Source organism: Hemicordylus capensis, chromosome 6 (assembly GCF_027244095.1).
Source record: "Hemicordylus capensis ecotype Gifberg chromosome 6, rHemCap1.1.pri, whole genome shotgun sequence".
NCBI classification, from domain to species: domain Eukaryota; kingdom Metazoa; phylum Chordata; class Lepidosauria; order Squamata; family Cordylidae; genus Hemicordylus; species Hemicordylus capensis.
Genome location: NC_069662.1, coordinates 77,809,752 through 77,826,905, shown reverse-complemented (window position 1 = coordinate 77,826,905; position 17,154 = coordinate 77,809,752). Strand labels below are relative to the sequence as shown.

At 42.6% G+C, this 17,154-nt stretch overlaps 1 protein-coding gene across 6 annotated transcripts in view; it reads left to right on the top strand.

The window, feature by feature from the left end:
• C6H7orf57 (chromosome 6 C7orf57 homolog) overlaps positions 1 to 17,154 on the top strand; it is a 48,728-nt gene that overhangs the window by 21,039 nt on the left and 10,535 nt on the right. For all 6 annotated transcript variants that reach the window (XM_053260262.1, XM_053260263.1, XM_053260259.1 and 3 more), the window contains 4 exons: positions 681 to 789; positions 1,437 to 1,593; positions 10,995 to 11,042; positions 12,449 to 12,549. In XM_053260262.1, coding sequence (XP_053116237.1) covers positions 681 to 789; positions 1,437 to 1,593; positions 10,995 to 11,042; positions 12,449 to 12,549 — 415 coding nt within the window. The remainder of the gene's footprint in view (positions 1 to 680; positions 790 to 1,436; positions 1,594 to 10,994; positions 11,043 to 12,448; positions 12,550 to 17,154) is intronic.

Here is a 17,154-nt window from a genome sequence, read left to right as displayed (position 1 = left end):
CAGTATCTGGGGCTTGGGCATAAAAATTCATCATTGCTGCAAAATACTTTTCAGCATTGTAAGATCAGCTCCCTACTTGACCACATTGTTAACTTCCAGTTCCTGCATATCACGTATGTTTGTTACCTTGTTGTGAAAACTTTGATGGTACAGCCAAATAAATGAGACAACAGAGACCAGTGGTAGGCTCTCTTATTTATTCACATATTAGCAAAAAGCAACCACTGATGAGGGAATATTGGATCAGAACTGTTTCCAGGAGAGGTTCCTCTTGCTCTCTTTTCCTAAGAAGTTTCCCCCCTTCTAATTTCTTTTTGTCCCGTTGTGGAAAACATGCTTAATTTTTCATTAATATGGCAAATAGAAGCTGGTGGTGGAGAGACAGTTTTCACTGGGAAAATGGTGCAGCAGCCGAAGGTTAATGCCCTCTCTCCCAGAGCTACACTTCTGCTCCAAACGCTCTTCCCATGGTAGCTTTTTACCAGATTTAAAGAGCTGAGAGATCTGATCATGAATTTTTGTTATCTTCTCTAACTTGGCCTTTAATCTCATGTGCAGGATTCAAATAAAAGAAATATTGCTGTCTTTTTTAATAGTATGCAGAAAATCAAGATACTTATATAACCCTTTCTAAAAGTCTCAGTACTTTAATGTCTCTTTTGTTTTGTCTTTAATTTAAGATTTACTGAGACATTTTACACCTACCCCACGAAAAGTGCCCATGGCGACTTATGGTGCACCAGACTGGTACACGCATCATGGTAAACCACCAGGAGCTGATGAGTCTAAGTAAGTATTCAGCATCTTCATGGTCACTGCTATTTTCTTTTAGGTGATGGGAGAGGAGGGAAGATGCTGAAGCTCTTCTCATGATCGGTGAGAAGAGCTTCTGGTGGGTCTGTGTGGAGAGTAGGCTTAGCCCGCTCTCCTCGCAGATGAGCAGCCTCCAAGCCCCAGGCAGCCAGATTGGCCGTCCACACGATTGCCGGCTCCGTCATGGAGCTGGTGGGGGCTGCAGGGATTGGGGGCCGCACGGCCCACGGCCGTTCCAGGATGCCCCACCTGAGGGGCATTCTGGAGAGACCCCTGAGGCCGGGAGGATGGCTGCAGCCTCCTGACCAGGGGTCTACTCATGTGTTACTGCATGACGCCGTGGCACACATGCAAGAAAAAAAAGGGTTAATGAAGCGCTTGATCTGTTAACCTTATTTAAGGGGAGGGGGAATTAGGCGGGCTAGCCACTTTGGAACAACTGGGCTAGCCCGGTGGTTTTGATGATCAGTAGAAAGTGGGCTAGGTTCCCTTAGCCCAGTTTCTACTGATCATGAGAATAGCTTTGCTGAGTGTTGAAATGAAGAGTCTTCTACTCTATTACATCTCTTGTATGATCCTGCAATTTTTTGATAACAGAACATATGTTAAAACTTTATTTGCAGGACTCGTGTTTCAGCTATGCCAGACTACATGGTCCATGAGGAGTTTAAGGTTGAACAGCCTGCCAGCTATGAGCCTAAAAGGGGGCCTTTTGATTTTGATATGAAAAGTGTTTGGCAAAGGGATGCTGAGGACAAAGAGAACAAAGATAAAAGAGAGGTATGGTTTAGAGATGCCTAGTTACTACTATTATCTTGAGTCAGTTGACAAATATTTAAAAAACAATTTCCTGGTGGTATGTGGATAAGATTTTTAAAAATGAAATTAGTCTATCAGGATTATATATTTTAAAGGCATATAGAAATGGCTTTAATTTGTGATGCTGCCAAACTTATCCAAGCACAGCTTGGAAATCAAATCTTGTAGGCACAGAATGCTTTACAGGAGGGGCTTACCATTGCCATCTTCCATGCAGTATGAGATGATTCCTTTCAGCATCTTCTTAAATCACTGCTGCCCGATATAGGTGCTTCCCATAGTCTAGGAAACATACCAAGTGCGGATTCAAACCAGCAATCTCATGCTTGCTAGGCAAGTCATTTCCCGCTGCACCATTAGATGGCTCTCTTTGTCAGTCTACATGATTATACAGTATATAAGAAATAGCAGCTTGTTTTCATTGTCTGATCTTCCAGTCGTTATAGCTAAATCTTGAGGAATAACCACTTTAATGCCCAAGCAGTTTTAAATTGCATTATGTTTCTGAAGCTACCGTTCATTTTGCTCACTTAAATAATTTGGAGGCACCTGCTTATTTAGAGGTCTGAGGTTCAATGCATTTTAAGTTTATAAGCAAAGAACTAAAAACCAAATGTACTGTTTGAAGTCCAACTTCATTAGGTTATTCTATAAGGAAAAAACTTGTTTGGTGCAGTTATAGAAATAAACCCTTAAGGACATCTCTCAGTACAAAAACACTTCTCTCCCAGAGGGCTGCTACCAGGCATAGCTGAAAACAAGTAGGCCCGTAGTGGATTCTAGATTGGGTTATTCAAGCCATTGTGAATCCATTTTTCTCCAACAACTGGAATATACATCTTTATTTCTTAGTCTTCATGTTTATTTTCGAGGGTTGTTAGGCAAACTGGAAATCTGGGACTTTTAAAAACATTCCTATCTTTTTCTGCCTTGGGAATAGACCCCTACATCTGACTAAGAGCTTAACCCTACCCACCCACCCCCACACATTTTTGCACTTTAAATCTTCCCCCTTCTGTTGGTACTATTTGCCTCATAGGGGAAAACATACAGGTAATGATATTATTTGTAGGCTAAAGTTAGTATCCCATCTGAGGCCAATCAGGCATAATAATTACATTTCCCCCCCAATGACTTGTGCATTATGTATATGTTAGCTCACCTTAAAATACGAGAGCAGTTCAGTCACTTAAAGCTACTTAAACGACCTTTCTTGAACCTTTCTTTGAGGTCATTCACACAATCAAACTGTGTTCTACCAGGGTTTGGGAGGTGTGTGTACTCCCAATTTCCGATTGTGTGGAAGCAAGGTAAGAGGAAAACCTGGGTAGAAGTTATTGTGTGGAAGTAAGGTAGGAGGAAAATCTGGGCAGCTTTTCCTCCAACCATGCTTCCACACAATCACTTCTAACCAGGTTTTCCTCTTACCTTGCTTCCACACAATCGGAAATTGGGAGTACACACACCTCCCAAACCCTGGTAGAACACAGTTTTTGTTTGTGTGAATGACCTTTTTGTTACTTTCATAACCCCGTTTTGTGTGTGTGTATGTGTGTGTCTGTGTGTGTGTGTGTGAGAGAGAGAGAGAGAGTCTTTGTGTATGTGTCAAGTATAATTTAGTTATAACATAGTCCTGAGAGAATGAAGAGTTCTTTTCAGCCCATCATTGCTGTTGAGCTTTAGTTTTTCCACAGTGAGCCTCTTCGCACTGTCTGTGAGAAGGGCTCATGGGCGGGCTGCGGGGAAGGTGGGTTAAACCCACCTCCCCCGCAGAGGATCGTCCTCCCTTCCCTGGGTGAGCGGATCACCCGCCCAGATGACCAGCGACTCTCCCAGCAGCTTCAAGGGCCGGGATGCGCTGCTGCGCATCGTCCCCCACCCCCACCCTGGAGCTCCAATAATGCATGCACCATGCGGGTGCATTATGGCAATCCCGCCTCCCCTCCTCAAGTGTGGCAGCTGCAGCTGACACATGAGCAAAAAAATGAGGTTAAGGGAGCCCTCACCGCCTTAGCCTCATGTTAAAGGGTGGCTAAATAGGCGGGTTTGCCACCGTATAGCCGCTGGGATCAGCCCAATCCTGGCTGTGCAAAACTGGGCTGGGCTCCTTTGCACGCACAAGTGAACACACAAATTTGCACGCACAAGTGAATAGGCTCAGTAACCCTTTAGTAACCTCAGCTAGTAGGCTAAAGGCATAAAGGTAAGATGACTTACTTTGAATTCCATCCACGGCAATTCTGAAGCTTGGAATAAAAGCCACCTCTTTAGCCTACTTTCCACATGGAAAGTATCCTTATGAGATAGCCTTGCTGTCTGTGTTCCACCTGCAATAACAACTTTGCAATGCCTGTACTGATTTGTACCAATTTTGGTACAGATGTTGTGTCACATAGGGACACCTGAACTGCATGGCTTGCGCATGATGTCATGCACCGGGATCCAAGATGGCAGCCACGTGGAAAGTAGGTGTATTAGTTTATACCTGAACTGCAAGTTTCTGTTAGGTACAGGATTTCCTAGGTAGCAGTTCTACGCATATTTACTAGAGGCTAAGTACCATTCAAGTCAGTGGGAATTCTTTCCAAATAAATATGCCTAGGATCTGGATCGTGATCCATTGCTTTCATAATAAAATGGGTTCTGCACCTGTGCAGGGACCTCGCGGGTAGACTAGCTCCTTGGGACGCTCACTCTGCCCTGCACGTGCTTCGTGCTTTCGTGGTAAACGGCAGTTGGGGGCGTTATTTCCTGAGTTTCTGTTTGACCGCCAAAGCATCTATACCTCGGTATTGGCTCCTCGGTTTAAATGAAATAAGAAAAAGAGAGAATTTAGGCTTGACTTTCAGACTATTGACCTCAGGACTTCTTTTGACTACTCTTGCTTTGCGATTTAATGAAAGAATAAAAACAGAGTTTGAGAGGACATGGTGAGGAAGTTGGACAGACACAGTGGGTGTTCGCCCCGTCCTCACCTAAATATGCCTCTCCGCAGCACAAACCCCAGTGCAGTCTCCTTCTAGTCCCTAAAGGAGCAGTGCAGCAGGTGGAGAAATATATAAGGGAGATATGGTGACAGAGTATGGACAGGATGAGGAATTATCATTGGACCAAGGCAAGGCAAATTCACTGTTGGAACTATTAGACTCCACATTAAGCACACCGTTGGGGCGACGTTCCAAGGCTTTCTGAGTACGGGCCTTGATGTGGATCAAGAGGCTGACGATGCTCCAGGGGCACCGCCAAGGATCCCATCAGTATCTCCACTGCAGGGAACAAGACCACTCTGTATTATGTCGCAATTGTGCACGTTTGAGCAAGCACCAATACAAAACATACATGGATTAACCAGGCCAAAAGCAACTCCTGTGCCAGTAATGGCTACTAGTGCATCTTCTGCCTTTGAGCCTCTGACATGGAAGTCCCCTGTTCAATATGCTCTTTCACAGGGACTCTGTTTGCAACCAATTCAGCCAATTCACAGAGAGCTGACACGCTCTTGCGGGTTTAGACACGCATTACCAGAGGATTATGCTGACTACCTCCATTGGAAGGCGTAGCAGGAACCTGCTCACCAACCTGCTTTGCCAGCTACTGGAACACAGGCTGCTGAGGCACTTTCTGTGCAGACAGTCTCTGCTGCATGCCAGACGCAGCTTTTAGAGCCATTGCAACCTTATGCACCTTCCCCTGAGTTACTGCTGTTGCCACAGGTACAGGCGGAAGCACCAGGTAAAAGGAAGAGGAAAGCAACGCCTCCCCCGGTCCCGCAATCACCACCATCAGCAGAGGCTGAGGGGTACTTCTTAGAGTCGGCAGAGTCAGATTCTGATAGGGCCAGCCACTGGTCTGACCCACCTTCCTATGTGCCTCCAAGATTGTCCACATCCCCATCAGAGGAGCTGAAGGCCTACCATGCTCTCGTCAGGCAAATTGCTGAGGCTCTCGGTATGGACTTAAGGATGCTGGAGACGGATCCAGGATATAATATGATGGCTGCGGTTAAATCTTCATATCCAAAAGCCTTTCCAATGATACCAGTGACTGCCAAGGCAGCGTGGGATGTCCTCCTGACCTCTACACCGACATCAAAGCGCTTAGAAAACTTATATAGAGTGCAGGAAGAAGATAATGCTTACCTGCTGCGACACCCGGTGCTGAACTCTATGGTAATCGACTGAGCTTTGGCTACAAAGTAGGGTCATCGGCATACAACACCATCTAACAAGGAAGGGAGAAAGATAGATGTGTTAGGCAGGAAATTATATACAGTGGTCCCTCGACTTACAAACTACTCGACATAAGTATTTTTCGAGTTACAAACAGCAGTTTTAGATCCGGTTTTAGATGCGGTTTTTTCGACTTACAAATTTTTAGATGGGGTTTCCTTGACTTACAAATTTTTAGATGGGGTTTCCTCGACTTACGAATTTTACATGCGGTTTCCTTGACTTGCCTGCCTGTTTACTGCCTGTTTATTCTTGAAAAGAAATGTTCCTGTGCAGTTTGCAAGCCTTACTGGGGGTCTGGGTCTTTTTTCTAGGCTCCGGAACGCATTAATCCGTTCCCAATGCATTCCTATGGGAAACCGCTTTTCGACTTACGAATTTTTCGACTTACAAATGTGCATTCGGAACGGATTAATTTCATAAGTAGAGGGGCCACTGTACTACATCTAGCCTGGCAATCAGAACTGCTTTTATGCAGCCTGTATGGCTCAGTATAACCATTTTTGTAGGACACTTTACTACAGGACTCCACTTCAATGACTACAGAGGAGTTTCAGGACAGATTCTCAGAGCTGTATGAAAAATCAACATCAGTTACTAGACAACAGCTCAGTGCTTTTAAACACCTTGCTGAAACAGAATCCAGAGCCATGGTTACTGCAATTACTATGTGTCACTACACTTGGCTCAGGTCAAATGCACTTCAACAGGACATATGAGAGCGAATGGAAAACTTAGCATTTGATGGTAAAGGACTCTTCAATGAAAATACAGAGTCTACAATGGAATAATTTAAAAAAATCAAAGTATACTGCAAAAACATTTATGACCTCCTTGTTGGTGTCAAAGCGGCCCCACGTAATTGCACTTATGGTCGCCAGAGGCACTTTAATATCAAGACGGGGGGATTACAAGCATCAGTATAGACACTTTAAAAGCAGTAAGGGGTTTGGACAAAGAAATAAAAATCAGAATGTCCATACAAACAAGGACAGTGCCAAGCAGAATCTTTGATTCATCCAACTGTCCACTGCACATACACCAGCAATCAATTGCCAAAGCACCAAACATCTGCTTTGTAATTGCCAACAGCAGCATCCGGTTGGCAAGCCATGCCCAAGCGTGGCAAAACATAACATCAGATCAATGGATACTCAGGATAATTGAGACTAGATATGCGATAGAATTCAAAACTCTACCATGCTTCTTGGATCTATAGTACACCAAGGCCACTTCTGAGCTTCCACGGGAGGTGCACATACTTCTAGAGAAGCAGGCAATTGTACCGGTGCCATGGACAGAGAGGTTTTCCGGGTTCTACTCCCACTATTTCCAAATCCCAAAGCGCTTAGAAATGCACTTTGAAATGCGGGATGGGGGTATCAGGGCAATCATGGATCTTTGTGGGCTCAATTGGTTTGTTTGGGCTTGGAATTCAGAATGACAATGTTGCAGGCAATTCTACCTTTCCTGAGCAAGGTGGATTGGGCAGCAACGTTAGATCTGAAGAACGCCTACTTCCATGTAGGGATTCAGGAGAATCACCGCAAGTACCTCAGATTTATGGTGGGAAGTGCAGTGTACCAATATGCAGTCTTGCCCTTCAGGCTGTCAGCGGCCCTGCATGTTTTCACAAAGGTTATGGCTGCGGTAGTAGCTTATTTACGAATGCAGGGTTTAGTGGTCTACCTATACCTGACGATTGACTTCTGGTCAGCAGCAGAGAAGAGTTAGTTTCACAAAAACACTCTATGGTTCTTTTGCTGCTAGATTTAAGAATCAATATCAACTGGAAAAAGTCAAAGCTAGGCCACAAAAGCGGCTAAGTTTCATTGGGGCGTTTCTGGACATGGAAACAAAGAGAACATACTTACCTATGGAATGTTATCAGCAGATCAAGAACCTTGTTCTTCAGTTCAAACACAGTCCAGTACAACCTGCAGAAATCATACAATGGTTAATGGGTCTAATGGCCTCTTGCAACTCAACTGTACAGTACACGCCACTGCGTATGAGACCATTGCAGAAGTGGTACCTAAAGAATTTCCGTTCGAATGTGGACAGTCAAAGAATGCAGCTGACAACTCCGCACTCGGTGCTGAACTCCCTCCATTGGTGAATTTCAGAAGAAAATCTCTTGGGGGGAGTCCTGTTCAAGCCGCTAATGCCAATTCAATGTGTGACATCGGATGCCTCCCTATCGGGCTGGGTGGACACACTGTGTTGAGAATCTGATCCAGGGCAATTGGTCCAAACCACAAGCTCGGCAACATATAAATTACTTGGAGTTGCTGGTGGTGTTTCTAGCTCTAAAAGCATTCGAGCCCATGCTCAGAAACACAATGATGCAGGTGGACAGCACGTTAGCGATTATGTATCTCAACAAACAGGGGGGCACAGTGTCCAGTTCATTTTGCATCCTGAGCATGCAGATATTGGAATGGTGCATTGCTCATGCAATATATTTTTTAAATTTTTATTTATTGTTAAATTTATACCCCACCTTTCATTAAGAAAATCTCAAGGTGGCTACATCCAGTAGCCATACACATAAGGGGTGTGGACAACATATTAGGTGACAAACTCAGTTGATCATTGCATTATGACCAACGCTGCAAGTGGGAGATCAAGGACTCTTGTCTCCAAAGGGTCTTCAGCATGTGGGGACATCCAACAGTGGACTTATTTGTGATTGCTGCCAACAAAAAATGTCAGAAATACTGCTCACGTACAGGAATAGGCAAAGAATCACTGGGCGATGCATTCAAACACACAGATGGAACAAGAGCCTCTTATACCTTTACCCGCCACAACCTATAATCAATTGAGTTCTAACACAAATTCTAAGGGACAACACAACTTGCATACTGGTGACGCCATGGTGGCCGAGACAACCATGGTTTGCACTGCTGCTTCATCTTTTAAAGGGGAACTACCACAGGTTCCCACTTATCCCGGACCTTCTGGTATGAGAGAAGGGAAGAGTACTGCATCCAGATGTAAAAACTCTATGGATGACTGCGTGGAAGTTCAGATTTTTAAAAGAATACTGCTGAATAATAGACGGCTGTCTACTTGGTGGAACTATAGCAGCAAGTGGAAACAGTTCGCTTGCCATGCTCAGAGGCAGGGTTTTCGCCCATTAAGAGCCATGGTGAAGCAGGTGCTTCTATACATGACCTCGTTAAAAAATGAGAGGATTTGCGAATGTGTCTGTAAAGGTCCATTTGGCAGCCATTTCTTCTAGACACAAGGGGTGGGATGGAACAACTCTGTTCTCTCATCCAAAGTGTAAAAGATTCATGAAGGGGCTCAACAATCTGTATCCACCAATAAAGCAGCCTATGGAGCAATGGAGCTTATCCTTAGTCTTGTCATCATTAACAGAGACTCCATTTGAACCAATGGAGACTGTCAGTTTGAGAATGGTCACACTCAAAGTAGCATTCCTAATCATGATCACCACAGCTAAATGTGTGAGTGAGCTAACAGCTTTGAGAATGGACAGACCATACACCCAGTTCTACCCACACAAGGTGTTCATGTGACTAGATACAAACTTTCACACTAAGATTATTTCAGAATTCCATCTAAACCAGGAAATTTTCTTACCATCTTTCTTCCAAAAACCAGAAACAGCCTTAGAAAAGGCACTACATTCTCAGGATGTCCACCGGGCTCTCCTATATTATCTAGAGAGAACAAGGGCAGTAAGAAGGACAAAAAGACTATTTGTTGTATACAAGGGGAAGCACAAGGGCCTGGCAATATCGAGACAAAGACTAGCTCATTGGTTAGTGGAGTTGATTGTTCATGCCTACAAACAGCAGGGAGTAGATCCTCCACACACTATACGAGCACATTCAACAAGGGCATATGCTGCCTCAGTCGCACATTTGGCAGGAATTCAGATGGCTGATATCTGCTCAGCAGCAACATGGTCATCTCAACATCCATTTATCAAACATTATACCATTGACCTACGAATGGCAAGACAGACTTAGTTTGGAAGAAGCGTGTTAAAGAGGGTGTTGCCATAAGGGTCTACTGTGCGTATCACCATGGAAAAAGCTGGCTAATCACCCATTTCATTATGAATGCAATAGATCACGATCCAGATAAACAGGTTGTTCACCTGTAACTCTTAATCTGGAACTGATCCATTGTATTCATAAGACCCTCCCAGACCAACCCCTCAACAGTAGTGTAACAACAACAACAACAACAAAGAGAGAGGTCAGTTACCAGTAACAGGACAGATCGTCAGAGCAGGTGGTCTGCAAGAACGCCCCCAACTGCTGTTTACAATGAAAGCACGAAGCATGTGCAGGGCAGAGTGGGCCTCCCGAGGAGCTAGTTAGTCTACTCGTGAGGTCCCTGCGCAGGCACAGAAGGAACCCATTTCATTATGAATACAACAAATAACTTCCAGATCAAGAGTTACAGGTGAGCAATCTGTTTATTATGCTATTAGTAGTTTTGAAGATTCTGTCACATATTACTTATTGTGAACTGCTGAGATCTGACAGATGGGGCAGAATAGAAATATAATAAATACATAAAAATATTGGCATGAGCAGAATTTCTACCAAAAATGGTTGTGGTTAGGCAGGAAGCTCTGTGTACATATATGGAACAATTGTATCTCACAGTGGATGTGTTGTGGGGTTTCTTCTGAAAGTGGATGAAGCCAAGATTGGCTATGCTGTCCTGTTTTTGATGTGATTCATTTTCCCTCGCTGTCTAGAGGAATTGCCTTTTGTGTGTGCATGCGTGCATGCATACACTCCTTTCTAGTTTATACTTCTTTTTTAAGGAAGATGCAGAAAAATGTTTAAATTAATATTTGTGACTACCACTGTTAAGCAGTAATCAGTATGGTCTCTTTGGTACTAGAATGTTTTGGGTTAAGCCATTTTATTTTTGAGCATTGGCAATTTAATATTTGAGAATATTTCAATGGGACAACTTTTCTAATTGAAATAGAGTTATTTCAGAGTTGATCTTGTCTTTATTTTACTTAAATATAATACCAAATGTTATAAATCATATTGATAAGTTTATATCACACATTTCATAATACAACTGTCTTAATTTCTTACTTAAACAACTCTATATATTTTTTCCCATCAGGAAAATGGAATACAAATTGAAGGCTCTCCGGGCGGCATGAAAGAAGAGGTGAGCATCCCTAAAATCAAAATTTGATTTGATAGAAGATAGAGGAGATGTGTCTAATGGACCACTTTTAAGAAAGCCAAGCCAGGAAACAGGTGTTTGGGACAGACTAGCTGTTGCATTGGTGCATCACTGCAAATTCTTTCCCCAGATCACAGTCATGGTCTCCTTTTTCCTTCAGTCCTGGTCACCGACTCAGTGTTGTTTCCTGTACTAAGTTCTAGTGAACCAGGCTGCTTCTTATCCTGAGATTGCTAATCCAGCTTCAGATCTTCACTTCAAATCCTGGTTAAGAGGAAATCTTGCTTAGCTTCAACTGAATTTAACTTTGGTACTGATGTAATGCTTAACTAATGTAATGCTTAAGGCCAGCTGGGGAATTCACTCTGGACAGGGAAGGGCTGGTGGAGTGAGAGAGAAAGCTGTCCAAGAGAGAAAGCTTCTGATCTCTTAACCATGGTTATGAGATTCCCAGAATTATGGCTTCAATAGCCCTGTGTTTACTCAGGTTTTGACAATATGTACACAATATGTGACTCTCTAAAATGTAAGCTTTATCTTAAAATCTAATAGGAAGGCAATGATTATAATCACTCTTTAAAGTAACACTTGGGATGCATTCACACTTGTGACTCTACTTCAGTCGCAAGCTAAACTTCATTAGGTGGCTAATCTGTCCAGGTAGCTTTATCCTTATTCTTACTTGTAATAACCATTTTAGAAATTAAAAAAGGAAATGTCCTTATGCATCAGAAACTAGACCAGTCCGAGTTATCTGAGTAGCAATTGTGTCGCCTAACCAGAAAAGTCAGGATCCTGAAAAATATCAATGGGGCTATTCTCACGATCTGCAAAAATCAGGCTAGGAGAGCCTAGCCCGATTTTTGCAGATTGTGAGAACAACCAGGCTCAGCTGTGAGCCTGGTGGTTCTCGAACGGGTAACCTGCTCCTGTTGCCCTCCCCATAGCCCGGGTTTGCGGAGTAAGCGCTCCACAAACCCAGGCTATCTAATCGTGAGTAGCCACAGTGCAGCTCCGCGCCGTGGCTACTCGTGAGTAGACCCCTGGTGGGGAGGTGAAAAGCTGCCTCCCAGCTCTGGGGGCCTCCCCTGTATGCCCTGCGTGCTCGCGCAGGGCATACTGGGGCTTCCGGGGGCCGTGTGGCCCCCGAGCTCCCCAGCCCCCGCCGGCTCCATCACGGAGCTGGTAATCGTGTGGGCGGCCGATCTGGCTGCCCAGGGCTCCCTCCGCGCTCGTGATTGTCAGACCCGGTCCACTTTGTCTACTACAGAATATACTCCTAGGACAATTGTTACTTCCTTTTTAGCTGTCTGCTTTTCTTTTTTTAGCTGCCTGTTTTTGTACGTGTTTTTGTTTCAGTTATTGAATAAAGTTTTCTTTTCACACAGATAAAGCTTCCTGCTATAACACCAAGATACCCACACAGAACTCCACAGCCTATTGCAGCAAAAGAATTCCATGGAGGAAATAGACTTTACTTCCCTCCAATGTAAGTAATATAATTTCTGTATTGTTAATCAATTATACATTTCAGTTCTTGCTATCGTATTTGTAAATAACTCTTCTCTCCAGTATGAAGGTATGTATAATGTTATGTTAACCTAGGCTACTTCAGTTTAGTATATGTAGTTTAGTATATGGAATCTGAAACATGATAATCATAGCTAGATATATAGACATCTTAACATTAAGTATATTACTCAGAATTTTAAATATAAACACAGTTGTGCACAAGTTTAACATAGGTTCAAACTTAATTTGTGTAATGTTGTGTGTACATTTTTACAGACATTGAGGCTATTCTCACGACTGCAGGAGAGCGGGCTAAGAGAGCCCAACCCGCTTTCCTGCGGTTGTGGGAACTGGCGGAAGCCATGTGGCTCCTGGCAGTTAGCCTGCTTAAATCCACCCTCACCCCCGCAAACGAGCTTAGCGGAGTGAACACTCTGCTAACCCCGTTTGAGTGTGTGCCGGCACAGCCCCGTGCTACAGCGACACACAATTAGACCCCGATTGGGAGGCTATAAACAGCCTCCCGGCATGGGTTGTCGCCCCAGAATGCCCTGCACACTCGTGTGGGGCATCCTGCAACTTCCGGGGGCTGGGTGGCCCCCGATCCCCGCAAACCCAACCAGGTCCTTGGTGGAGCCGGTAGTTTTGTGGGTGGCCAATCCGGCTGCCCACGGTGAGCACTCTGAGCGTGTGCGGGGAGAGCGGGCTAAGCTCTTCACACATGAGGATGTACACATGGCCTTTCCATTCAACTATATAGGAAAGAGGGTTTTATGAAGAGATCCCATTTCCCATCTTTAATCCTATAAATTATTTATGTTAACAATGATACAGGCTTACTGTTTATCTCATTACTATTATTTGTTAACAGTAATGAAAAATTTCAGTAAGCTACTGATAAACATTTTAAAAGAAATAGTGGTATGGACTATAACTAGTAAACACCATTTTGACTGGTAGTGTTCTTCTAACATTACGAGAGAGGATGTTCTCAATTGTCTTGAAAAACTAAAAAGTAACAAATTGCCAAAGCCAGATGGCATCCATCCAAGAGTTCTGAAGGAATTCAAATGTGAAGTTGTTGTTGTTGTTTTTATTATTTATTTACACAGTCAGACAGGTGGTATTGACTGGTTTGTTTTATTCAGACATCGAGTCCTTCCCAAGGACCTGGGATGGCTGAATTCTATTGTCAATGTTGTTGCTGTTGTTATAGATATCATCACAGAATATAGGCTGTTGCCAGTAATGTTGCTTTTTGTAATTGGCTGATGGTGATTTCTGTGACCCCTATGGTTTTGAGGTGCTCTTCAAGGTCTTTTGGAACTGCACCCAGGGCGCCAATTACCACTGGGATTATTTTGGTCTTTTTCTGCCACAGCCTTTCAATTTCAATTTGTAGATCTTTGTATTTGGTGATTTTTTTCTATCTCTTTTTCTTCTATTCTGCTATCCCCTGGTATTGCTATGTCGATTATTTTAACGTGTTTTTCTTACTTCTCGACTACAGTTATATCTGGTGTATTGTGTGGCAGATGTTTGTCTGTTTGTAGTCGGAAGTCCCATAATATTTTTGCATCTCCATTTTCTACCACTTTTTCAATTGTATGGTCCCACCAATTTTTGGCTACAGGTAGCTTGTATTTTTTGCAGATGTTCCAGTGTATCATCCCTGCTACCTTGTCATGCCTTTGTTTGTAGTCAGTCTGTGTGATCTTTTTACAACAGCTGATTAGGTGGTCCACTGTTTCATCTGCTTCTTTACAAAGGCGGCACTTGCTGTTTGTTGATGACTTTTCGACATTTGCTCTTATTGCATTTGTTCTTAGTGCCTGTTCTTGTGCAGCCAGTATTAAACCCTCTGTTTCTTTCTTCAAGTTGCCATTCTTAAGCCATTCCCAGGTCTTGGTAATGTCTGATTTTCCACTTGTATTGTGCAAATATTGACCATGCAGTGGTTTATTTCTCCATTTTTCTGCTCGGTTCATGACTTGTTCTTTCTTGTAGGCCTGCTTTGTTTCATTGGTGTTGAATAGTTTCTCGTTATTGACCATTTGAAGTGCATCTTCTTCACTGTCCTTGATATATTCTGCAAGGCCTCTTTTCTCCGCCTCTAATGTTTGATGCAGTTGCAGCATTCCTCTTCCAGCTGAGCTATGAGGGAGGTAGAGCCTATCTACATCACTGCGGGGGTGCAGAGCATGATGGATGGTCATGATTTCGGTGGTCTTATGATCTAGCGTCTCTAGCTCTGCCTGGGTCCAGTCTATTATTCCTGCAGTGTATCTGATAACAGGTATAGCCCAGGTGTTTATGGCTTGTATGGTGTTTCCGCCATTGAGTTTGGACTTGAGGATTTTTCTAACTCTCCTGATGTATTCACTTCCCATTTTTCTTTTAACTTCAGTGTGTGCGATGTTATCAGCCTGGAGAATGCCCAAGTATTTGTAATGTTCTTTCTCTTCCAGGTTCTTGATGTTGCTTCCATTTGGCAGTTCTATTCCTTCTGTTTTTCTTATGTTTCCTCTGTTCATTATTAATGCAGCACACTTGTCTAGTCCAAACTCCATTGCTATATCGCTACTGAATATACGGACAGTGTTTAGGAGTGATTCGATTTCTGACTGGGACTTTCCATACAACTTCAGATCGTCCATGTACAGCAGATGGTTGATTTTACTTGATGTTTTAGATGTTTGGTATCCGAGGCCTGTTTTGTTTAGTATTTGTGAAAGTGGGGTCATGGCGATTACAAACAATGGGATAGTGAATCCCCTTGGAAAATGCCTCTTCTAATGCTAACCTGTCCAAGTGTCTTGCCGTTGATTGTTAACTGTGTACTCCACATGCTTATTGCTTTTTAAAATAAATATCTGAATGTTTTTGCTGACACCAGTTGTTTCTAAACATTTTAGTATCCATGTGTGAGGCAATGAGTCAAAGGCTTTCTTGTAGTCAATCCCTACAACACTTGGATTTGTTTTTCTTCTCTTGCAATTTTCTAAAATCATTTTGTCAATCAGCAGCTGGTCTTTTGTGCCTCTGGTGTTCGGGAAATTTCCTTTCTGTTCAACTGGAAGCTGTTTGTTAGTTAATAAGTGTTGCATCACTTCATCTGCTATTATTCCAGTTAATAAATTGAACATGGTTGGCAGGCAGGTTATCAGTCTATAATTACTTGGAAGTGCACCTTTTGCTGGGTCTTTCATGATGAGATGAGTTTTCCCAGTTGTTAGCCATTGTTCAATATCATCTCCTTGCAAAATGTGATTGAACTGTTTTGATAGTTGTTTATGAAGGCTTGTTAGGTGTTTAAGCCAAAAGCCATGCAGTTCATCATCACCTGGCGCAGTCCAATTTTTAATTTTCTTTGCTCTTTCACTTATTAATTTTGGTGTTATTATTAGATCTTGCATTTGTTGGTTACATTTCTTGACCTCTTTCATCCAGCCTGCTTTTTTATTATAATCTATTGGATTGTCCCAAAATTTCCCCCAGAATTGCACTGCTTCTTCTTTATTTGGTGTTCTTATGTTTCTTGCAGTTTCTCCTTCTATGCTTTGGTAGAAACGTCTCTGATTCGACTGGAATTGGAGATTCTGCCTGTGTTGTGTAATTCTGGCTTCGTATCTGCTAATCTTTTTTGACACTGCTGTTATTTGCTGCTTTATTATTTCCAGGACTTCTCTAATTTTCCTTGAATCTAGGTGGTATTTTTGGAACAGATACTGTTTGGTGTTTTCATTCTTCAGCTTCTTGTCTTTCATATCTTTCAATTTACTAGCATCTGATCTAAGCCTGGAGATTTTATTTTCTATTCTAATCTTCCATTTAGGTGATGTACTGCTTTCTTTTTTTACAGGTCCACTGATCTGTTGTTGTTGTTACATTTCTCCAAGGAGCCGAGAGTGGTGTACTACATACTTGAGTTTCTCTTTCACAACAACCCTGTGAAGTAGGTTAGGCTGAGAGAGAAGTGACTGGCCCAGAGTCACCCAGCTAGTTTTATGGCTGAATGGGGATTTGAACTCGGGTCTCCCCGGTCCTAGTCCAGCACTCTAACCACTACACATCAATCTTTATTACGGTTATGGACCAGCATAAAATATAAGGTTGATTACTTATTAGAAGAGAAAGTAGCTAAAAGTATCCAGGGTGATACAATACCTAAAACCAAAGTAGCAGTTGCTGTTAGAACCTGTCTATAACATTTTAAAAGCCAAAAAACCACCCTGAGCCATTTTTGGAAGGGCGGTATATAAATCAAATAAATAAATAATCACTATGGAAACCTGGTATAATACAAGCATACAATGTTAAGCCATAAACTATAATTATAACGATTACTATAAAATTACTAGTATTTGCTAGTCCTAAAAAAATCATAAAAGGCATCATTAAAAGGAATCATAAAAGGAGAGTAACACATATATAATAAAATGATAGTCATACAAGTATAAAATGAAGACATTAAAAGTATATGGGAATATAGTTAAAAACTATGGTATTCATACCAAATGAAGACACAAAAAGTACACGGGGCTAGATTAAAATCCAGATGCATCATATTTAACCACCCAGC